Source organism: Neovison vison, chromosome 4 (assembly GCF_020171115.1).
Source record: "Neovison vison isolate M4711 chromosome 4, ASM_NN_V1, whole genome shotgun sequence".
Lineage (NCBI taxonomy): Eukaryota > Metazoa > Chordata > Mammalia > Carnivora > Mustelidae > Neogale > Neogale vison.
In genome coordinates this window covers 67,661,344-67,685,959 of record NC_058094.1, presented here as the reverse complement: position 1 = coordinate 67,685,959, position 24,616 = coordinate 67,661,344, and the positions used below count along the sequence as shown (strand labels likewise).

At 40.4% G+C, this 24,616-nt stretch overlaps 1 protein-coding gene across 1 annotated transcript in view; it reads right to left on the bottom strand.

The window, feature by feature from the left end:
* The window catches only part of CPA6 (carboxypeptidase A6), a 391,722-nt gene extending 368,619 nt beyond the window's left edge, over positions 1-23,103 (bottom strand). The window contains exon 1 of the mRNA XM_044245494.1: positions 22,943-23,103. Within this exon, the coding sequence (XP_044101429.1) occupies positions 22,943-23,058 (116 nt within the window). The 5' untranslated portion in view covers positions 23,059-23,103. The remainder of the gene's footprint in view (positions 1-22,942) is intronic.
* Positions 23,104-24,616: the final 1,513 nt, after the last annotated feature.

The window sequence follows — 24,616 nt, the reverse complement described above, 5'->3', positions numbered from 1 at the left end:
ATGCGTGCCATTTGCTTTGTTTCAGTGTTTCTAAATGGTTCCCTTTCCACTTGGTCTTTCTGTTAGTGGTAATATTCTTCAAGGATTTCAGACATTGAAGGTCTGGTGTTAATAGACTTTCTTTTTTTAATTTTTTTTTTTATCTTAAGAGGGACTATACAACTACAATTTGACCATTAGCTTTAACAAAGTTTTGAAGAGAGGGCTCCACCCAATGATTGAGTTTTTGCACAAAGTATATGCCCTTTGACTAAAGATTAGGACACAGCCTATCAGGACACAGAGAATTAGTTGCAAATTAAAGTGGCTCAGGGTAACCTTTTATGGCAAGTCTTGTATGTTAGCAAAAATTCCTTATCAAGGATCCTAGTCTGGGAAAAATGAAACTCTACAAACATGTTTGAATTTCATACATCTTGCTAGCTGTGCAGGATGGCTTAGCACTAAGAGGTATTTCCTATGTACAAATGTTTATTGTCTCCCCTGCCTGTTGACAGGCAGCTTGACCTTATACAATAAACTTCTTCTGTAGTCCACAAACACTAGTGTACAGAGGAGATGGCTCAGAATCCCTTGGTTGTCATTTTTTCTAAGATTCCTGAGCTTAGTTTCTGGATATTCTGATTCTGTACATTCGAGGGTATGAATAGGGTATATCTGCATTTATTTGATTTGCAGATAATTCTGATGAGCAATCATGTTTAAAGTCTGCTCATTTCTTCCTAGATGTATTGTTCTATGACTGGGAGATTCTATGAAAAGTAGGCTGTGTTCCAGACTGAGTGTACATTTTCCATATGCTAAGTATGGGTATAAATGCACTGAACCTTCTCAAGTGAAGACTGATGGCCCTTTTTTAGGGGGCCATAGCTGACATACTAATTTATGATCTTCTAAATCTTGGTATATAGCTACAGCAAAATGTAAGAAGTGCAGAGGAAACATCTTGTCCTAGGAGGCCCTTGGAGCATTTGATAGTTCCCGATTTCCTCAACAGGTGTTAGAAGAGATTAGGAATCCAATAATATATCCACAGCTTGTAAGTCAAAACAGAACCTGGATTTCTTCTTTCCTAGTCCAGTTACTATGAAATACATGATTAGGTGGTCAAATTAAATCTCCCATGTTGGTATCATTTTAGTGGGATAGGAAGAAGACATCTCCTCCCTACCTCCTAAGAATTAACATCCCAGAGAAACAGCCCTACAGTGCGAGAGCTAATTTAAAAAAAAAATCATGCATAGGACTCTGAAGCTTTCTATTTTCATTTAACATATCATACATATTCCTCTAGGTCAGTATGTGTCCATTACTCATTCTTTGTAACAGCTTCATAATATTCCATACTATAGACTTCTCTTGATTTAGATCTTGAATTTTCCAATAGATTTACTGATGGACTTCCAGTTCTCAGGTTTTTTTAATCCCTACATCAATGCTGCAATAAATATTCTAATGCACGCTGTTAGAGTCTGTGAATAAAGGAACGAGACTAATGCAAAGCGAAAATTGAGCAAAGCTTTATTTCGCGCCAAACATCGAAAATCAAACCAACCAGTCGGGGCTGTCTCTTACAAAGAGGTGACGCCAACCCCCCCCCCACAACCACCCCAATGACTACTACCCCCCACCCCACCTCACAGACTAACATTTATAGAGGTGGTTGAGCCCGGCCCACACTCAGGTGGCCAATGAGATTGCAACACACAGGGGAAACTGCACAGTCAAGCATGGTTAGCACTAGGGGTGGCCAATTGAATTCCAATTCACCATAGCAAATATATGCGCACCCCACTGACTGGATGTCTCCATCTGGCCTGGCCCACCCCTATATCCAGGGTTTGCAAGAAATTTCCTCCGGGAAGGGCAGGGGGTCAATCCAAGCTTACAACAAAATGGCTCCCTCTGGCTAACCAGGCCCTTACACATGCACAGATGATTTCTATGAATAAGATTGATTTGTGCAAAGGTGCAAGAATCAGAACTCCTATTAGATTCTGCTGGATTATTTTCTGAGGAGTTAGTAGCAATTTCACATTTCCATCAGCACTGTGAGTTGGGTTTTTCCACAGCCTCATCAACATTAGTGAAACTCCAAAAAAATTGAAAAATGTTCAATCTTCTATTTGAAAAATAGATTTTTGTTGCTTTAATTTGCATTTCACTGGGAGTAAACTATATTGTGTATGTTGGCTCCTTTGTATGCCCTTTTCTGTAAATGGCCCTCTAGGATAAAATAATGTTATTCCTCACTCCATGTACAAAGACAGCAAAGCCAGAAGGGGGAAAAAAATTGTCTAACTGAGTGGAAGAGCTGCTTGACCTTTTAAACAAGATAAATCTAAAACTGCAACAAAGGAGAAAGAATTAAGGTAAAGTTGAATTTATAACCATTAAAATTGTTTACATTGTCTTGCCTGACAGAAAAAGTCAAAAGACAAATAAATTATATCATATACATGACAGACTTTAGCAAAAGATTAATATCCCTGAATATGGTTCTCTCAAAAAATGGATACAAAATAGACAAAAGAAAAAAAAAAGCAGTGATATTTTTACCACCCAATTTTGAAGATTCTTGTGTTTGAAGCATAGACAAAGTACATGTTTACATCAGATTATTGAATAGAAGGTGTATTTCCTCCTATACAAGGTTCTCCCATAGCCATCTGTTCTCTACCTATAGAGTCTCTTGGCCTTTGGATCTGATTTCCTCAGGTGGGAGTGTTGCCTTTGGTAAGCCTCACATGCTGATCACAACTTGTTTCCTTTTGTCTTCCTTCCAGCCTTCCCTCTGCAGCGCTGTAGCAAACTCACAACAGTTCAACTGCCTTTTAAAGTTGATAGCTAATATTCAGAAAATTCTGTGTACCAGGCAAAGAGCTCTACTGAGTACCATTCACAATCTCAGGTGTACCCTATAATGGGAGAGTCACATCCAGTTCTATAGTTTAGAAACCGAGTTTAGGAAAGGCACATGTCTTGCTTTATTTACAGCAGAATTTAAAGCACTTCCTTGTAAGTTATTGTAGGTGAGGAACACCTGAGAGAGTTCGTGAGAAAGTACTTTGTAAAGTCTCAGGTACTCGATAGTAACCTATGGGGCTAGATTTTCCCTTAAAACTGTGGTTAAAAATAATCTGTGATCAGCAGGAGCTTCACATACCCCTTGATCCTTATCCCTTACTTGGAGATAGCACATTTCTCACCAGCTGCCATTTGCTAGAATAGCTGCTTCGAGGAAATCAGCATCATTCAAAGCCCTGCCTTGAACAACATCCTCAGAAAGATCTCTCTGCCTTAATAGTTTTTCCTGAGTAGGTAGCACTCTGTGCTACTTCTCCTTTATAACAATTACAGTTCTAATTAATGTCTGCCACCTGGACTTGAGCACAAACTCACTGAAAGCACGAACCACATTTCTTGTGGGATACTTAGCACTATGCTAGGTGCATAGACAAACATTCAAAATGAAAGTCACAGCATTTTATATCATACCCACTGTAAGAATCTAATTGTTACCGTCTATTCACTTATACATTATCTATCTCCCTTATGAAAATATGGGCTTCACAAGAATAGGTGCTTTGCCTTCTTTATTTCTAGTCCTTTATATTCTTAACATCTGGAACTTGGGACATATAGGTGCTCCATGAGAATTTGATAAATGAATATTGGTCTCTGTATAGGCTGTTGTTGGCTGACTTAATGGAACTTTGAGATCACCACCTTCCATTTTCAAAGCTCCATGATTGACTGTTGTGAGCACTCCTGGTTTCTACATACAATAGCCCTCCCCAAACCCCTCTGCCCTGCCCAGACGCTTCTTCATGATTCCAGTTACCTGCAGTCAACTGGTCTTGAAGCAGATAATCCTCCCACCAAATCATCAGATAAGTCAGTAATATTCTAATGCTACGTTCACAATGCCTAGGTCATTGACCCCACTTCAAGGTATTACCTAGGGATGTCATCTCACATCACAAGAAAAGAGTACAGTACACAACATTTTGAGAGACCACACTCACTAACTTGTCATAATATACTATATATAAACGTTCTGTTATTGTTCACCTCTTATTGTGCCTAACATATATCTAAATTTATTGCAGTGTGCATACATATAATGGGTTCAGTGCTATCTGTAGTTTCAGGCCTCACTGGGGGCCTTGGAACATACCCCAACAGGTAAGATGGACTCCAGCATTTGAGTTATCTACAGTTCTAATTAATATCACTATATTATATTACAAAATATACACAAAAATTAAAGGATGAGAAAATGTTTGAGATCTCTTATACAATTTTTTTTTCTGGGTGACAGAGTTATGCAGAGTTACAGGACAATCAGCCACAAAGTTAGCTGCAAAGCTAATCTTTTGCAATATTCTTTAAGCAAAAGCCTGTGTTTAAAGGCAGAGGTCTTGGGCGCCTGGGTGGCTCAGTGGGTTAAGCCGCTGCCTTAGGCTCAGGTCATGATCTCAGGGTCCTGGGATCGAGTCCTGCATCGGGCTCTCTGCTCAGCAGGGAGCCTGCTTCCCTCTCTCTCTCTGCCTGCCTCTCTGTCTACTTGTGGTTTCTCTCTGTCAAATAAATAAATAAAATCTTTAAAAAAAAAAAAGGCAGAGGTCTCTTTAGTCAAGGTTCTAGAATGTATGAGAGAGGGGCAAAGAAAAATGATTTGCAGGTGATTGAAAAATGATTATTTTTAATTATATATAATTTAATTATCTATATTATTTTAATTATATAATTTAATTATAATATATAATTTAATTATATATCATTTAAAATTATATATAATTTTATGATTATTCAGATATTCTTTTTTCTAGTTTCCAGGTTGAAGTTACTGGTAAGATAATTAAGCACTCATAGATCAGAGGTGAGTTCTACTCAAAAAGTGAGAAGGTCAAAGTACTGAGAAGTGAAAAATTAGGGATATGGAATTTTATCAGAAAGTGGAGTAGCAGCAGAAAATTTATGCAGACAAACTTTCCTTTCAACCCATGCCCCACAGAAATAACCCTTAATGTTCAACCTGGACTAGGTTCTGATTATCACTATTACGGCAGCTTTAAAAAGAAATTGATGGTGTAGGAAACTGCTAGCAAATATTTTTCTGGAATTTCTTCAAGGCATGATGGGTTAGCTCAGTCTCAGAAAAATATATGTAATAGGGGAGCAGACTAAAAGCATAATGGAATCTCCCTCTAGTCATTTCAAATGCATGTCCTGACTCATTGTATTAACTTTCAAATGAAAAAAAGATAGAAATACAAATTTATTTGTAGGGTGGTATGGCAACCACAGAATTTCTATTTGAAAATCTACTCAAACAACACAACAGCATGATGCTGGTTGTGGCTGGTATTTCTCCAACCTGCAAAGTCATAAACCCTGCTCCTGTGTTTTCTAGTTTCCTTGGTATCTATGGGACACACAGCAAGGCAGCCGCTTTGGCCATTTAATGCTTCGTTAGAATACTCAATCTCAAATTTTGCTCAGAACTAAAAAAATGAGCGTGTTTTTCTTTTCAGTAATTAGTTTGGTATTGAGTGCTGTATCATTAAATTTACTGGCTTCTGATTCATATTTGCAATGCTTCTGGAACACTTTAGCATAACAGAAGCTGAAATCCTTGCAATAGTATTGGCTTTTGGCGAGGGTGGATACCATGAGGTTTACACAGGTTAAAAATTTCTCTGAATATCTTAGAGGAGAACATAGGCAGTAATCTCTTTAATATCAGCCACCAACTTCTTTCAAGATACGTCTCCAAAGGCAAAGGAAACAAAAGCAAAAATAAACTTCTGGGACTTCATCAAAATCAAAAGCTTCTGCACAGCAAAGGAAACAGTCAAAAAAACAAAGAGGCAACCCACGGAATGGGAGAAGATATTTGCAAATGACAGTACAGACAAAAGGTTGATATCCAGGATCTATAATGAACTCCTCAAACTCAACACACACGAAACAAGCAAACACATCAAAAAATGGGCAGAAGATATGAACAGACACTTCTCCAATCAAGACATACAAATGGCTATCAGACACATGAAAAAATGCTCATCATCATTAGCCCTCAGGGAGATTCAAATTAAAACCACATTGAGATATCACCTTACACCAGTTAGAATGGCCAAAATTAACAAAACAGGAAACAACATGTGTTGGAGAGGATGTGGAGAAAGGGGAACCCTCTTCCACTGTTGGTGGGAATGCAAGTTGGTGCAGCCTCTTTGGAGAACAGTGTGGAGATTCCTCAAGAAATTAAAAATAGAGCTTCCCTACGACCCTGCAATTGCACTCCTGGGTATTTACCCCAAAGACACAGATGTCGTGAAAAGAAGGGCCATCTGTACCCCAATGTTTAGAGCAGCAATGGCCACAGTCGCCAAACTATGGAAAGAACCAAGATGCCCTTCAACGGATGAATGGATAAGGAAGATGTGGTCCATATACACTATGGAGTATTATGCCTCCATCAGAAAGGATGAATACCCAACTTTTGTACCAATATGGACGGGACTGGAAGAGATTATGCTGAGTGAAATAAGTCAAGCAGAGAGAGTCAATTATCATATGGTTTCACTTATTTGTGGAGCATAACAAATAGCATGGAGGACAAGGGGTGTTAGAGAGGAGTACGGAATTTGGGTAAATTGGAAGGGGAGGTGAACCATGAGAGACTATGGACTCTGAAAAACAATCTGAGGGGTTTGAAGTGGCGGGGGAGTGGGAGGTTGGGGTACCAGGTGGTGGGTATTATAGAGGGCACGGCTTGCATGGAGCACTGGGTGTGGTGAAAAAATAATGAATACTGTTTTTCTGAAAATAAAAAAAAAATTTCTCTGAATACAAAAGTTGTTCATCCCTCATGTAAATTAGTAAATAATGTAGGAAGAAAACAGGACCCCCTAATGCTGTCTCTTGGTCATAATAATCACTTAATATTTTAGAGCATATCCCCCCAACCAGGTAGCTAACCCTATCATTTGTAAGAAATCATGAACATATGCTGTTAATACAGTTTTGTGTCTGGTTTTCTTTTCTTTTCTTTTTTTTTTTTTTTTAATTTTTTAAAAATACCTGGGAATAAAACTAACCAAAGAGGTAAAGGATCTGTACTCAAGGAACTACAGAACACTCATGAAAGAAATTGAAGAAGACACAAAAAGATGGAAGACCATTCCATGCTCTTGGATCGGAAGAATAAACATTGTTAAAATGTCTATACTGCCTAGAGCAATCTATACTTTTAATGCCATTCCAATCAAAATTCCACCGGCATTCTTCAAAGAGCTGGAGCAAATAATCCTAAAATTTGTATGGAATCAGAAGAGACCCCGAATGGCTAAGGAAATGTTGAAAAACAAAAATAAAGCTGGTGGCATCACGTTACCTGATTTCAAGCTTTATTACAAAGCTGTGATCACCAAGACAGCATGGTACTGGCATAAAAACAGACACATAGACCAGTGGAACAGAGTAGAGAGCCCAGATATGGACCCTCTACTCTATGGTCAATTAATCTTTGAAAAAACAGGAAAAAATATACAGTGGAAAAAAGAGAGTCTCTTCAATAAATGGTGCTGGGAAAACTGGACAGCTATATGTAGAAGAATGAAACTCGACCATTCTCTTACACCGTACACAAAGATCAACTCAAAATGGATAAAAGACCTCAACGTGAGACTGGAATCCATCAGAATCCTAGAGGAGAACATAGGCAGTAATCTCTTTGATATCAGCCACAGCAACTTCTTTCAAGATACGTCTCCAAAGGCAAAGGAAACAAAAGCAAAAATAAACTTCTGGGACTTTATCAAAATCAAAAGCTTCTGCACAGCCAAGGAAACAGTCAAGAAAACAGAGAGGCAACCCACGGAATGGGAGAAGATATTTGCAAATGACAGTACAGACAAAAGGTTGATATCCAGGATCTATAATGAACTCCTCAAACTCAACACACACGAAACAGGCAGACACATCAAAAAATGGGCAGAATATATGAACAGACACTTCTCCAATGAAGACATACAAATGGCTATCAGACACATGAAAAAATGTTCATCATCATTAGCCCTCAGGGAGATTCAAATTAAAACCACAGTGAGGTGAAAAAATAATGAATACTGTTTTTCTGGAAATAAATAAATTGGAAAAAAAAAAACCACAGTGAGATATCACCTTACACCAGTTAGAATGGCCAAAATTAACAAAACAGGAAACAACATGTGAGAGGATGTGGAGAAAGGGGAACCCTCTTACACTGTTGGTGGGAATGCAGGTTGGCGCAGCCTCTTTGGAGAACAGTGTGGAGTTTCCTCAAGAAATTAAAAATAGAGCTTCCCTATGACCCTGCAATTGCACTCCTGGGTATTTACCCCAAAGACACAGATGTCGTGAAAAGAAGGGCCATCTGTACCCCAATGTTTATAGCAGCAATGGCCACGGTCGCCAAACTATGGAAAGAACCAAGATGCCCTTCAACGGATGAATGGATAAGGAAGATGTGGTCCATATTCACTATGGAGTATTATGCCTCCATCAGAAAGGATGAATACCCAATTTTGTAGCAACATGGACGGGACTGGAAGAGATTATGCTGAGTGAAATAAGTCAAGCAGAGAGAGTCAATTATCATATGGTTTCACTTATTTGTGGAGCATAACAAATAGCATGGAGGACAAGGGGCGTTAGAGAGGAGAAGGGAATTTGGGTAAATTGGAAAGGGAGGTGAACCATGAGAGACTATGGACTCTGAAAAACAATCTGAGGGGTTTGAAGTGGCGGGGGGGGGGGGGTTGGAGGTTGGGGTACCAGGTGGTGGGTATTATAGAGGGCACGGCTTGCATGGAGCACTGGGTGTGGTGAAAAAATAATGAATACTGTTTTTCTGAAAATAAATAAATTGGAAAAAAAAGATTTTTTATTAATTTGACAGACAGAAATCACAAGTAGGCAGAGAGGCAGATAAAGAGAGAGGGGGAAGCAGGCTCCCTGCTGAGCAGAGATTCCCAGCGCAGGCCTCTATTCCAGGACCCTGAGACCATGACCTGAGCTGAAGGCAGAGGCTTTAACCCACTGAGCCACCCAGGCACCCTGTGTCTGGTTTTCTTAACATTTCATATTGTATCTTGAGCACTGATATGTTAGGCATTTATAATGGGCACAGATTTCATAATATATAAGTAACCCTTCTTGTTGAACATAGATGTATTGTTCTACATTTTTATAAAATTGGTGATAAACATCTTTCCATCTACTTTAAGTCTTCGCCCACACTTGAGATAATTCCCTTAGGAACGCTTCTTAGAAATTAAACTGCCTAGAAGATTAGTGTTGAAAATGGTTTATGTTGGAGTTTGGGTCTGTCCTCAGCACATTACGTATATGCATTTAGTATTAGTTCAATTTTACAGGGGGGGGAGCTGAAGCTCAGAGAGATTAACTCTCTAAGGTCATAGGGTAAGTGGAAAAGCTTGGATGCTACCCCAGGCGATTTGAGGCTGGAGCTAGTGCTCCTGACCCTTGTGCTGTATGGACTCTCTAATCACTTAGGTAAACATGACCTTCGCAGGTCATCCACATTAGACTTGGAATAGACCACCTACTTGAACCCCTGGATGCCACAGGAAGTAAAGCCTAAAAAGAGTAAGCGACAAAGTCAAATCACTGGTAGCAGATCTAGGTTTTACATCTTGACTCCTCATCCTGCAGTCCAAACACTTGTTATTCCAAGGGTGAACCATGAACCACAGCATCAGTCCCACCTGGCAGCTTGTTAGAAATGCAGAATGTCAGGTCCTACCCCAACCCTCCTGAAGCAGAATCTGCATGTTAACAAGATCCCCTGGTGATTCCTTTGTACATTAAAGCTCCAGAAGCTCTGGCAATACACTGTAAACTTGATGGATCTTGGTACTTCAGTGGAAAATCTGTATGTAAACAGCTAGTATTTCCACAGCATAAAAAAAAAGTCCTTTTTCAGTTAGTTAAAGCTTTTATGAGTTTGAAGCATATGAAACTGCTGTTATTTTAGAGAAAACGTTTAATATTGGCAACTTAGTGTGGCTCAACTTCTGTGGGTGGAAGGATAACAATAATAAAACAGTTATTAGTTTGAGTAGAGATTGGACTTGAAGTGGAAGAGGTTCTTTGTCCCCAGTGAATATACATGTTAGGAAGAAATCACAATTAAACAATTACATTGCAAAGTGGTAAGTGCTACAGGAGAACATTCTGAGAGCTTTGGAAGAAGGTAAGTGATGTTCTGGAAAATAAACATGGAAAATCATTTGCTTCTGTTAGTGGCAAAAAAGGCAGGCATACATGCCTTAGTCAAAGTATTATATGGGCATCCTCAGAAGCTTTGCAGAATCAGATTTAAACCAATTGGTTAAGTATATAAGGTGCTCCACAAAGTTTGGGAGCTATGACTTGCCACTTGAACTAAGAAAACTAAGGACTATGTTGTCCTTTAATGGTCATAGCAGATAATGAAAGTTTACAGGTCTCACCATTTAGGGTGTACGATTTTCATGGGCCCCACTTTGGCCGTTTCTCTTTTTTTGAGGTTAACAGTTTCATGTTGGGTGAAGTGAAGAACTGGCTTCCATTACAGTATGAGTGAAGAGAACAATCTTAGGAGTAATATTTAAAGATGCACTTTTTTTAAAAATGGAAGCTGTGAATAACCTATAAGCAACCTTGGTTAAATATTTTCCATTCTCAAGTCCTTTTAGGTATCTTGCTGTTCTAGAAATGAGATTGCTATACAGATTTTGCATCTTTACGGTAGTTGGTTTAGAAATGCTTAATTTGGGGGGAGATGGTTGGATTGGTAATAGTTCCACTTTACCATCCATCTTTTTCTTACAAGGTTCCCTTTTTTAGAAAGAACTGACTTACCAGTTGTTGGGCCCATAATGAGGTACAATACTGTTCAAAGCAGTCCTAAGAGCCTGAGAAGGAAAGTATCTGAGACCAAAGTTGGGCAATCATTGGAGTGATACATGAAATGTATTGAGCAGGGAGAAAGTGACATGAGGGTGGGATAGATCGCACATAGGTACATGCAGGTGTTAGCTTTCAATATTCCCCACAGCCTCCCTGCAGGCCTGAGGGGCAAATGGCTTCTACTTCTCACTACCATCTTTATTTTTATGAAATCTAGTCTGGCAAAACTGCCTGCAAATGTCAGAAGTTTGATTCCTAATCTATTAGTTTCCTCCCTTGACTGCCTTCCCCTGCCCTTCCCTCACATCCTTCTAAACTTTTACCAAATCTCCCAAATACTCTCTGGGCACTGGGAGAATATAAAAGAAGAGTAAGATCTAGCACCTTACTCTCAACTTGCTTGTAAATCAACTTTTTTCCTGGAATAGCAAAGATAGGACAGCCACAAAAAGCTATTAATCCCCAGCAGTCGGTGGTGATTGTAAAAAAGGACAGATAGAGTACTATGGGATCACAGAGTGGGGAGCAATCACAGCTGTTGGTGGAATCAGGGAACTCCTGCCTGAGGAGTAATGTTTGAACTAGCTCATGAAAGGCAGGCAGGCTCCAGAGAGGGAGAAGGAGGGATTCCCCAGAAATGCATGCCACAGAGACTAAGGCCCAGAGGAGGAGGTGGAGGGGATTTGGGGGATGTTTTGCACTGTAAAGAAAAAGGAAATAAAGAATATATTTATTTATTTGTTTGTTTGTTTATTTATTTATTGCAGGGGGAAGCAGAAAAAGAGAGTAACTATTCCCTTCAATGGCTCAGCTCCAGCCATGTCATGAGAACCACAGCGTTCTCAAACTTTAAGCTCACATTAACCTGAAAGGCTTGTTAAAGCCTATATTGCTAGGTTCCTTATGTGGAGGGGGTTGTGGGGAGGAGCATGTGTAGCCTGAGAGTCTGCATTTCTGTGACGTTCCCAGGTGATGCTGGTGCTTCTGGTCTGAGAACCCTGTCCAGAGATATGGCCAACAAGCTCCCATCCCACTTGCTATTTCTTCTGCCTAGAAATTTCTACCCCCAGATAGTCACATGGCTCCTGGCCTCAGTTTATTCTTCTCATTTTTTCTTCTGACACTCTTTATTCTAGATAGGTCTCCTAAGGCAAGGGAAATAAAAGCAAAATAAACTATCAGGACTACACCAAAATAAAGAGCTTAGCACAGCAAAGGAAACACAAAATGAAAAGGCAACCTACTGAATGGGAGGAGAAACTTGGACAGGATAACACCAGTTACATAGTTTAAATAGTAAGCCACTAAGAATACGACTTATCAAAACAAACAAACAAAACCCCCCAAAATCCAATGATCTGATTAGAAATAGGCAGAGGACCTGAATATACATTTTCCAAAGATGACAGCAGATGGCCAATAGACAGATGAAAAGATGTTCAACATCACTAATCAGGGAAATGCAAATCAAAACCACAGTGAGATACCTCCTAACATGTGTCACATTGTCTAAAATCAAAAGGTAAAACAAGTGTCGGTGAGAATGTGGAGAAAAGGGAACCCTCTTGCACTGTTGGTGGGAATGTAGACTGGTGCAGTCACAATTGAGGTTTCTCAAAAAGTTAATAAAAATTAACTTAATTAATTAACCATAAGATCCAGTAATTCTACTAGAGATCTACTCAAAGAAAACAAACACTAATTTGAAAATCTATAGGCATCCCTATGTTATTACAGCATTATTTACAATAGGCAAAATATGGAAATAGTCCAAGTGTCTACCAATAGATGAATAAAGTTGTACACACGTACATATGGATATTATTCAATTGTAAAAAAGGGAGGAGATCCTGCCATTTACAACAACTTGGATAGACTAAAGGCTATTATGCTAAGTGAATTAGAGAAAGACAGTATGATTTTATTTATATATGGAATCTAAAAAATAAAACCAACAGAAACAGACTCAAATACAGACAACACACAGATGGTTGCCAGAGCAGAGATGGGTAGGGGAAGGGGCATAAGGAGTGAAAGGGAGTGGGAGATATGGACTTCCGGTTAGGGAATGAGTAAGTCATGGGGATGACAGGAACAGCCTAGGGTAATAGTCAATGATACTGTAATAGATTCTGTGATGAAAGATGGCAGCTACACTTGTGGTGAACTTAGCGTAAGGTATAAACTTGTCAAATCTCTATGTTGCACACCTGAAACTAATGGAACCATCAGCTATATTTTGGGGAAAAAATTAGTGTTGACTTGATAAAGAAGATAATGTCTTGGAAAGAGAGGTGAGCTTGGGACTCGTATAGATTGAGTCAGAGGATGGGAGACAAGATAACTCAGACCATACACCACAATGACTCCATCTTAAACACATCTTTGGTTTTATTAGTGAAAAGTTTCAGGTCAGGGGTAGTAGGGAGGGAGAGTGAGGTACAGTAAGAGCTTTAAGTAACTGCAGAGTTTCAGAACAGCTGCTGTGAAGGCCAACTATATTCTAAGGGAATAAACACCCTCATTTAGGGCAGAGGAAAAACCAGTCAGACTATAATTCTCTCTGAAATGCATAAGTAGTCTTTCCATCTGGTATTATATTAACAGGATTTCCTACTTGTCATTTTCAGTCATTCCCTTTTCCTGACACAGAGGCCTGAAAACTCCTATGGGGAAGCCCAGTTCTTCCTGTGTCCCCCTTTTCTTCCCTGTAAGCCAAGAGCATAGAATACAGTTTCCAGTAGCATTTTACTCCAAACAGCCTGTTATACAGGGTTGTCCCAAATCTCTCTAACCTTCCATATGTTTAGCAATTTTGATGCCAAATGTATTGCTACTACATCATACGTACATGATATGCCTTCCATGGAAACATGATTGATATGGTCAGTCCTATTAGAGTCTCTTACTATAAACATTGTGTCTTCATTATATTCACAAAAATCACAAATAGGAACTTAGACATTTAGAGGATTCATAAATTAGTCCCATTAAGAGGGAAATTTAAAAGATAGAGGAGGGACGTGAAAATATGGTAAATGAGGTCACCTGCATAGGTGGTCACAGATTCTCTAAGTGCAAAAATAAGCTCATGTGCTTTTGGGTAAATTGGAAGGGGAGGTGAACCATGAGAGACTATGGACTCTGAAAAACAATCTGAGGGGTTTGAAGTGGCGGGGGGGGGGGGGGAGGTTGGGGTACCAGGTGGTGGGTATTATAGAGGGCATAGCTTCCATGGAGCACTGGGTGTGGTGAAAAAATAATGAATACTGTTTTTCTGAAAATAAATAAATTGGGAAAAAAAAAGCTCATCTGGTGATATAATGTGATACCCTAGTTGTAACATTTAGCAATGCTCAATCTAAGACTGAAATGCTATACAAATACACACTGTGTGTGTTAAAAGTCAAGAGTAGGAAAAGGGTTGCTGATCTAATGTAGTTGCATTTTCATCCCCTCCCTTCTCCCCTGCCCCAGTTTAGATCACTGGATTAAGATCAAAACCCTCAAGGTTGCTGGAGGGAAAGGATAATTGAATGATGGGTATTAAACAAAGCCATTGACATAAAGGGCACTGGGTGTTAAATGCAATTGATGAATCACAAGATTCTATCCCTGAAACTAATATCGTATGTTAACTAAATTGAATTTTAAAGATTAAAAAAAAAATTAAGCCCTCAAGAGGCAGAGACTCTTCTGCTCTCTGCTTTGGAGATTCCTAACCCTGCCTGGAACATAGGATTGGTGGTAAGGCATACAGTGGTACCGCTGGTACTTGGTAAGTGTGGTATGATGAGGGAAGATGGTACTGGAAAGATGGAGAGGGAATTGAGGGAATTGAAAGGAGGAGGGAAACGGGAAGCCCATTCACTTGGCTAAGACAACATGAAGACATTCTAACAGAACTTTTAATTCCCCAGGAAGATGAAAGGTAATCAGTTTTGTAATAGGTTATCTACACGAGAGACTTTCCAACTAAGATTAGACATAATAATATACTTAACACCTATATTATATTCCAATTTATAAATTTTGTAGGAAATTTGTTAACATTAGAGAAAGCAAGGTATAGGAATCCTCTGTAGAGTAAATCTAAAATTTAAGAAAACAAAACTGAGGGGCACCTGGGTGGCTCTGCCTTCTGCTCAGGTCATGATCCCCGGGTTCTGGGATGGAGCCCTGCATCGGGCTCTCTGCTCAGCAGGGAGCCTGCTTCCCTTCCTCTCTGCCTACTTGTGATCGCTGTCTGTCAAATAAATGAAATCTTAAAAAAAAAAAAACTGAAAAATATCTTTTATCAGGTCCTCTATCTACTATGTCTTCATAGGGCTAGGTTTTGTTTGTTTGTTTTGGTTTGTTTTTTAGGAAAGAGGCCAGCTAGCTTCCTATCTCTTCAGACACCTAACTCCATTTCTTACCTATAGTCTTATTGCTACCACCTGGCATAAAACATGGCCATACTCCCCTATCTTAAGTAGTAAAAACAAGAACAAAACCCTTTCAACTATTTATCAACTCTCCACTCTGACTTCATGGATAAGCTTCTTTAAATTATGGTCTACACCCACTGCTAATGTCCTCACATCCCATTTGTTCTTCAACCAACCGTGCCCTGGATTTCCCTCACCATTTCACTAAAAGCACCTCTAATGATAATACAACTGAGATCCTGAATGGCCAAGCCAATGGATATCACTTTGTCATACTTAATGTGACTGGCCTCACCTTTCTTGGATCTTACTCTCCTGGGTTTTTTTTCTAGTACTTTCTACTAGTTTCTCTAGCTCTCCCTTCCCCCCCATTATTCTATCTTGGTTTGAGTTATTTTAATGTAATAAGTGCTTCCTAGATGCCCCATCCTACACTCGATGGTTTTAAGAAGGCATGCATCAGTTCCTGGAATCTATTCCACAGTCTAGATATCTTGAGCTTCACAGCCATCTATCCAGTTGGGGACTTTATAAATCCCTCAAACTACACAGAGCTGAAAGAATACTTACCCTCTCTGCAAAGAGCTCAGTTCTATTAATCCTAAGAATCATTTTACACTATTTCCTCCTTTGTCTCCTCTTCAGTTACCCAATTGTGAAAATTCTACCTGTTAAGTATTTCTTTAATTGTTTCCATCCTTTCCCTTTGATTGTTACTGCCAGAAACCAGGCTCTACCATGTTATTACCGTGATCACTATAATATCCCAGTCTTTTGTCCCCAATTATTAGCCTTCAAGTCTTCCCTTCTCAATGACAGGAAAGGGAATTTTCCTTGGGGGACAGGGAAAGAAAGTAATCTAGATTTTTTTTTTTTTGTAAACTTCTTGACTAGCATCTAATCACCCTTGGGAGAAACCGGAACTTCATGTTATGGGACATAAAGTAGTTCATGACCTTGAAGGCTTACCTCACCTCTCCTACCAAGAGAAACACCCTTTATTTTGTTCATTCTTAATTGCTCTCATTTTCTAGATTTGACCAAGTTCTCACCTTAGTTCTTTGCACAGGCAATATATTCCCTGTGTCTGGAAAGCCTTCACTTAATTTCTGTTTGTTCTTTATGCCCGAGATGAGGACCATGTTCTTGGGGTCCCAAACATTCGGAAGAAGAATGTAAAATACTTTGCATATTTAATAATTCACTCAGATTTCTGTCTTTTAAAGACTCTTCTCACAACAAAAAAGCCTTTTTTGACCTTCAGAGGTCTAGATTAAGTGATCCATTCTCTTGCACTGACTCGGCTCCAAGAGTTTTTTGTCTGTGGGCACAGCGATCCCAGAGTTGAAATTGTTTACTTACCCAAGTTACTCATTACACTATGCGCATGGACTGCTCTTTTATCTGTAGCCCCAGACTAGCAGGGGGCCAGATATGCTACAAATATTTATAGAAATGGAATTAAATCCTCCCTCATTAAACACTTCTCAGCCTTGCCAAGGCTGAGAAGTCATTTTACTTCATCCCCAATAACCCTAGGGAATAAGAAAGAGTAAGATTTCTGGATTCATCAAACAGTGTTGTTAACTATAAGGACTACTTCAAACGCAGCTGACCTGAGTTTTAGTCCCACTCCACCAGCTCCGCAAACCATTTTTTTTTTTGAGTTCTGCTTCCTCATGTATTAAAGAAAGGGACTGAGCTCTAATTTTGTGGTCTTTCTTTTCTGATTCTATGACTTAAATACCATTTGCAGAATAAAAATGCACATTTTGAATCTGTGAAGTACACAATTCTAAAAGCCCGTTTGGATGGATTGCTTCTATAGGAGAATGAAATAGAAGGGAAAGTAGATTGGTAATCATTAAATATCACAGTGACCACTGAGAAAAGATGCTAGTTATTTCCTAGTATGTTTCCCCCAAGCAGTACTCACCATTCCCAGCCATTATTTTATAGCCTCCCATGCAGCTAAATCTATCTAACTAACTCTGGCCAGTAGGGAATGATGGTGAAGGATTGTTCTCTTAAAGGAGAGTGACCAACACTTTCCATGGTCCTGCTGGCTGGACCTCAAGAGCTAGAATCACTGAACCACATTTGGGAGTTGATTGTTGAGCAGGGCAGAGACACAGGACAGAGTCCATTTCTCTGGCACTACCAACTATACCTGCTTGTATTTCTACATGAGAAAGAAATTTCTTGTTCAAACCATTGAGATTTGGTGTTGTTATAGAAAAAGAACAAACAAAAACACACCAACAAACCCACAACCCAACAGTATTTTTAGTAAAAAATACTAATATTTTATTTTTTTCAAAGTACACTGGGAAGATGGTAATTTTGCTGAAGCCATTTTAAAGTTTGCTTGAACCTTTAATAAAATAATTTATGAAATTTACTATACTACCCAGAACAAGATACTTGAAAACTTCATATTCTACATTCCACTTTATTATGAAGAAACTAACGCCCAGAGGCATTCTGGAAAAGGTATTTGTTTGGCAAAGCAAATTCTAATCCTATGAACCACTTATCTACTGAGGGAACGTAGTGAAGACTAGAACAGTTCACAAGACAACTTCATTTTCTGATCAGCAGTTCCATTTACACAGACTAAAAGACTTATGCTTTTGTAGCTTTCACAATATAAAATTATGGAATAGTAACATCCTTCACTACTTTTCAGGAAATGGAAGGGATCATGCTTCACGGTATTACCCAGAATGTATCCTGGTGCCATAAAATAAAGTCTTCATTCTCAGATTGGGCTCCAAGAAGTGGCCCAGAAGCACATAAAACACTCCTCTTTCTACTAGCTCAGTGGCAGAGGGAATGCTGATCCCTATGCCTGCCTGGGAGTTCAGGTCAGAGGAAATAGAGACCTACAGCATTGCATGCTTTTACCAAGCAAAGCAGGAGGCCTCAACACACAGAACAGACTGTGGGGAATAAAGCTTTTGGAATAAACACCTGATAATCAGCACTTAGGAGTTGCCCTTTGAGCTAGTGCATAAGGAAAACTTAAGTTATTCTCCCATTAATAAGGGCCAAGAGCTCAAAGGAACTTTCCAGAGAACACTGAAGAACTATTCTATAAACCACACTGACTTGTGAAGAATAGGTTCAAAAACCAAACTTAAAACCTACTGTACATCTTTCATAATTCCCTAATGCCCCTAGAGCTCACACATTCCAATCTACCATTCATGATCTGAGATGGCTCATTCTTGCTTTAGGCCCTTATGATGAATGGGACCTGCGTTCTTTTGTTAAAGATGGATCAAGGCTGAAGCGCTCCCTTTCTTTGGACTACCGAAGAGTCTCAAGGCTGAAGAAGAGTGAAATAGAGACAGGAGAACCAGAGAGTCTGATTATAGAGGCCTTGAAAGCCAGGCAAAGGATTCTGGATTTGATGTAGTCAGCAATAGGAAGCCAAAGTAGATTTTTGAGCAAGGGAGTTACACATGCAAAGGCTTATTTTAGTAAGATCATTAGAATGAGAATGGAGTAGAGAGGTAGAGCAGTTAGGAAAAAGCCACCTTAATTTGGGCTAGGATAAGGAAATACTGAATATGACTGGTGGCTATGGCAAGGGAGAAGAGAGAGAGGACAAGGAGGAGACTTTCTATAGGAAGATGGTAAGGAACTAAATTTGCAGTCTTGAAATAAGAAGGTAGCTGAAAACTTGAAACAATGCTTATTAAAGAAGGAAACACAGTGAATAAGGCTGAATCCATGATTTACCATCTAAATCAGGACTCTTCTCAGACTGAAATGGGGTATTGCCAATTACTAGGCTGGAAGAGCAGGTGAGAACAGGGCCAGTCTCAGGCAAACAGGGATTTCAAGCCACCTTACCTGAAAGGAGTTTTAACTACCACGACAGAAGACAACTCAGATTCCAATGACCACCTTGTGCTCTTGAACTCTAGCTCTGGGTTTCTAAAAGTAAGACATTAAAAGGAAGCCACCATTGGAGGATGAAAATAAAAAGCTGCTGTTGAGAGACAGAGGAAGAGCCAGAGTGGTAAGCTGGAAAACAAATAAGACATCCCTGAAGTTCAAGCTGTTCTGAGTCACTGTATTTCTCATAGTTGTCTGCTTTTCAATAGGTCACATCCTGATTTGGGGTCTCTTTGCTTAAAGGTTTCAAGGACCAAACTGCCTTCTTAAAAATCAAACCCTGTTTCCTTCCATTCCTAATTCTCCATATCCCTTTTCCATGAAGGACTAGTAAACCAAGGTGGGGGTATGTGTTGGGGGCAAGAGGGTGAAGGATGGGGGTGTGGATACTGCATGGACACTGACTATTCAGCATGCACCAGCTGTCTAGTGGGCCATAACCAGCCTTGCACATACATACCTATGGTCATGGGACAAAGGCAGTCCTTAGAGTTGCTCCCCTAAAAGGAGAAATGACCACACAGTGACAGGAAAGGAGTCTTCAGCATGTACAGGGCTGAGTGAGGAAGGAGTGTTCCAGTCCTTAGCGGGCACATCCAATACCACGGGGCTCAAGTCCAATAAGGAACCCTAGTGTCAGGAAGTATGTTCACGCTCCTCCCCAGCTGAGCTATGGCAGGGCTGAGTGATCAGAACAGGCGAGGCCTGGAATAGATTTCCACTCCTCCCTTCTTGGTTCAGAGCTCACTAATCAATCCTCATGGTCTCTTCATTCCACCCAACATTTACACATTGTCTACTAATGTTATGTGTGGAGTTATTTACTAAACCAAACTGCCAGAGGGCATGGACTCTGTTGGTTAATGTTCTTGGCACAGAGTAATATTACTTGAATGAATGAAGGCACACACCCATGGCCAGTTTCTGTGCTCCTTTGTTTTTACCCATCTTCAACTTTCCATCCCCTGTGTTGTCTGCCTGCTTTTCTAATGAGGATTCACCATCAGTGACTCATCACCTAGAGAGGAGAACCACAATTAGATTTCCAGTTTTAGCTACATAATCCACTTCTTTGTTACCCTGAAACTATCAGTTCCCCAAACAGGATTAAACCTTCAGTTTTCCTTAAGACCAATTATCTTCTGTATCTTAAACGAGTGACATAATAGGAAGTAGTTTGTCCATTCAAGCAGAGCCAGGTTAGAATCCAACTGTGCCCTTACAATGACCTTGGGTTAGTTAGCTCTGGGGCTGGATTACCCAGTTGTACTTCATTTAGCTTAACTGTAAAATGGGGATATCCAAAACTGCATTATATTGTTGATAAAGACCTACAAAATTGTTTTTACCAAAATGCAAGAAATGGGGCTGCTCCATAATTAACAAAGCCTAAACCTATTAAAGGAGAAAAAGTGATGTGGTTTAGAATTTTAACGTTGAATTGGCAACAAAGATCACACGAAGTAACTATGCCACCATGTCATGGCATCAGGTTCTCATTCACTCAAGAACAAGACATGCAGAAAGTAGTTCCTGAGGGAAGCCAGCACAGGAATCCCAAACATAAGCAGCATTTCTGTCTTTTGTGATGAGAGAATGGCCTACTTAGTAAGATGAAGTTAAAATCCCCCATTTCTGGTGGGAATGTGCTCAGACACTTCCAGTTTTAAAGAAGCTCTAGGCTTTTACAGTGATGGACGGGTAAGGCGATCTTCAGTTTCTCAAATGTTTCAGCTTTTTTCTCCAACTTTCAGACATTTGGTAATTTATACATTTGGGACTGACTTATTATGTCTCAGCCAAAGGAAAAACAGCAATTAATGCTTTCATAGCAGAACAGAAAAATAGTGCAGCTTCCTCCAGAAAATTTTCAGTTGCAGCAAATTCTAGAAGGAAAAATTTACTGCCATTGGCTGTGTTTCCTCTATGTTGTGCTTAGCTAAGTGCCTGCACCTGCTCCGCTGAAGCAGGTCTGCTAACTTGGTCATCATCAAGCACCACACACTGAAATAATTAAGAACAAGGCCCAGCTGAGTGGAGCAGTGTGGTCCTAGGTCACACGGGTGTGTCTAAACCTGTGATCTGTGATTATCACATCCTGACACCAGACAGGAGAGTCTGTAAAGTCCACAGTGGGGCCAATTCTAGTCATGAAACATGGCTCCCCTGTCCAGATCTCCAAAGGCATGATGAACGACAAGATGTGAAGCCTGAACCCTGTGTGTTTAGGAGACTGAAAAGTAACCCTTCTGATGTTAGCCCCTTTCTCTTTCTCCCTGGAGCACAGGGGTGGAAAAAATCAAGATTGTATTACCATCTATAGCCCTCATCTCCACCAATGCCTCCTTCCCCATCTTATTGTCCCCAAAGCTGAGGACAGGTTTTTTGCATTGTTTTGTTTAAGTTTTTTTCTGTAAGCACCATATTCAGGAGAAACTGTAAAGGCAGGGCCTAGATACTTTATTATTTTTTAAATTTTATTTATTGAACAGAGAGCGATCACAAGTAGGCAGAGAGGCAGGCAAAGGGGGTAGGGGAAGCATGACCCTGAGATCATGACCTGAGCTGAAGGCAGAGGCCCAACCCACTGAGCCACCCAGGCACCCCAGCACTAGATTCCTTCAGAGACAAAAGGGAATTATTTCTCTTTCCAGGGTCATACATATAAGTTCTTCTTTACATTATTTCTAGTAAGAACAACTGTGCCATAACAAACTGGACACACCTAGGAGAAAGTTTTCCTCAGTTGATTGTTACAGAAAGATAAAGATTTAAGACCCTGTTTTTCCTCCTCTAATAAAAAGTAATTGAATTAGATGAGCTATTTAAGGTTCTTCCTGATTTAAAATGCAGTAATGCCATAATTTCCAGATTCAAAGAATGACCCCCTGCAAATCTGAGTAAAACAAATGCTGTAGAGTCCACAGCAAGCCTTTGGGAGAAGAGGTGCAGAGTCGCACACTGCTTCATACACAGTCCTGTGCCTCCTTAAGAAAGGCAAACACAAGGTACCCTAAGCTACAGACACGGGTCAAGGGGGAGCTAATTGTTTTTTCCCCTTCTACATTCTTTCCTTCCGAAAAAAACACCCAATTTTACTGTTGGCTCCTTTTATTCGGCTTATTTTAAGCAGGCTCATTTGCATGGCTCAGATTTAAAAATCTTTCTAATAACCACTATGCAGGCTAACACACACACACACACACACACACACACACACACACACACACTGGTCTTAATCACTGATGAATTTCAATCATTTCTGTCTACAATCCTGAAGGAGAAGCTCTAGTTTTCAGGTCATAATTCACATGGTACAACAGCATCCAGCATCCTTCTTATGTGGAGACTGTAAATACTGGCTACACCAAGGACAGAATACCATTCAACACTGGCCCACAGTGGAGGGTGGCACACTATAAAAAGTGTGAAAAGCTAGATTTGTGACCGCTGCCTTCTCTCAGCGAGCTCGACCCAAGAGCTGGGAACCGCACACATGCTTTACTTTAGGTGAGGGCGAAGTGTACAGATTCACACAAAAATCACAGATGAGAAAAAAAAAATCCGAGGCAGACTCAGGAGCAAACCAGCGCCCTTATCCAACTAAAAGTCACACAGGAAACGAAAGTCGCTCTACTCACCCAGCATAGCTGTTGTTATAAAGGTGGCCATGCCCTGCTTGCAGAATCTCCCAAAAAAGCAGGCAAAGAGGCAGAAAAGCAGCTGTCCGAGTCCTGGGCTGCCCGAGGCACTTCATAGTGTTGCAGGGAGAGGAGCTGAAAGTTCCCTTACAGCAGTCACTGGAGGCTGGAGGTGGCTCACAGGGCCCCCTCCACATGCGCAAACCTTCTCTGGGAGGGGGTGGGGACAAAGGCTGGGCAGCGAGTAAAATGTGACACTTCTTTCCAGCCACAGGGGGAAAAAAAGTTTAAGCAGCCTAAGAAGGGAAGTTGCTATTAAAACTTGGTGTTGGGACAAGAAGCAGCAGCACACCCAGCCCAGCCCAGCAGCTGAGCCTGATCCTTAACCAGGCTCCCCTAGAAGGGGCTGGGCCTCCCCTGTGCTGACTCATGGCTGGGGTTCACTGGGTGCAGCTTCCTTTGGATAACGTCTTTTGGGTTTTTTTGTTTGTTTCTTGCTTTACGACTTTAGGCCCCTAACTTTCTTGGACAACCTTTCTCCTTTTATTACATTCTATGGCACAGGACCCTATCCTGAACACAAATGATTTGCTTGAGGATGAGCAAAACACTTAGGCATACATAGAACATTCTGGGCTTAAGGTTCTGAGCTCCCATAATGAATTTCTACCTGGATACCACATACTAAGATGTTTGGTGAGTAGCCTTCATGAGTATAGGAGCAAGGATAAGGTCAGGCGCCTGAATCTGAAGAGCCAGGCTTGGTCCCAGCTCCTACCTGTATGGAGAAGGGGCAGCAGGTTCGCTAGATTTCTGGGAGCTCTCCATATCCATTCCATGTCAGCAACACCCAGACCCGCTTCGATTTCAGAGGTTCTTATAGGGAACAAGAGGCTCCCGTGTGCTTTACTACCTTCACTCACATTTGGAATCACTTAGGAAACCAGACCATTTAAATCAGAATTCCTGGGGGTGGGATCAGTGCTTTTAAAGGATATTCAGGTGATTCCAATGTTCAGCCACCATGCTGGTCTAGAGTGGGGCTTCTCAAACTTTAACATGCATACAAATCTAATCACCTGTGCATCCTGTTAAGCTGCCCCTTCTGATGAAGTCATTTGGGGCTGGGGCCCAAGATTCTGCATTTCTTTTTCTTTCTTTTCTTTTTCTCCCTCCCTCCCTTCCTTCCTTTTTTAGAGGTTTTATTTATTTGACAGAGAGAGAGACACTACAAGAGAGGGAACACAAGCAGGGGCAGAGGGAAGAAGCAGGCTTCCTGCCTAGCAGGGAGCCCGATGTGGTGCTGGATCCCAGGACCCTGGGATCATGACCCAAGATGAAGGCAGACGTTTAACAACTGAGCCACCCAGATGTCCCAAGATTCTGCATTTCTAACGAGCTTCCAGGTAATGCTTATGCTGCTGGTGCATCAATCACAGTTTGCAGAGCGAGGCTTTACTTTAGAATGAGGTCTGCTTTTTCTCCTTTCTCTCCAAGGTTTTTTGGTTTTTTTACCCAAAAAACCTTGGAGCAAACCATTTCATCATTTTCTGCATGTTGGTGATGAAGAAGGTGTTTTTTTCATCTACGTGCTCCTATCCAGATATACCAGAAAACCCATCTGGAAGGACATACTTTGCTCTAATAAGAATGGTGTTATCTAGGGTGACTCCC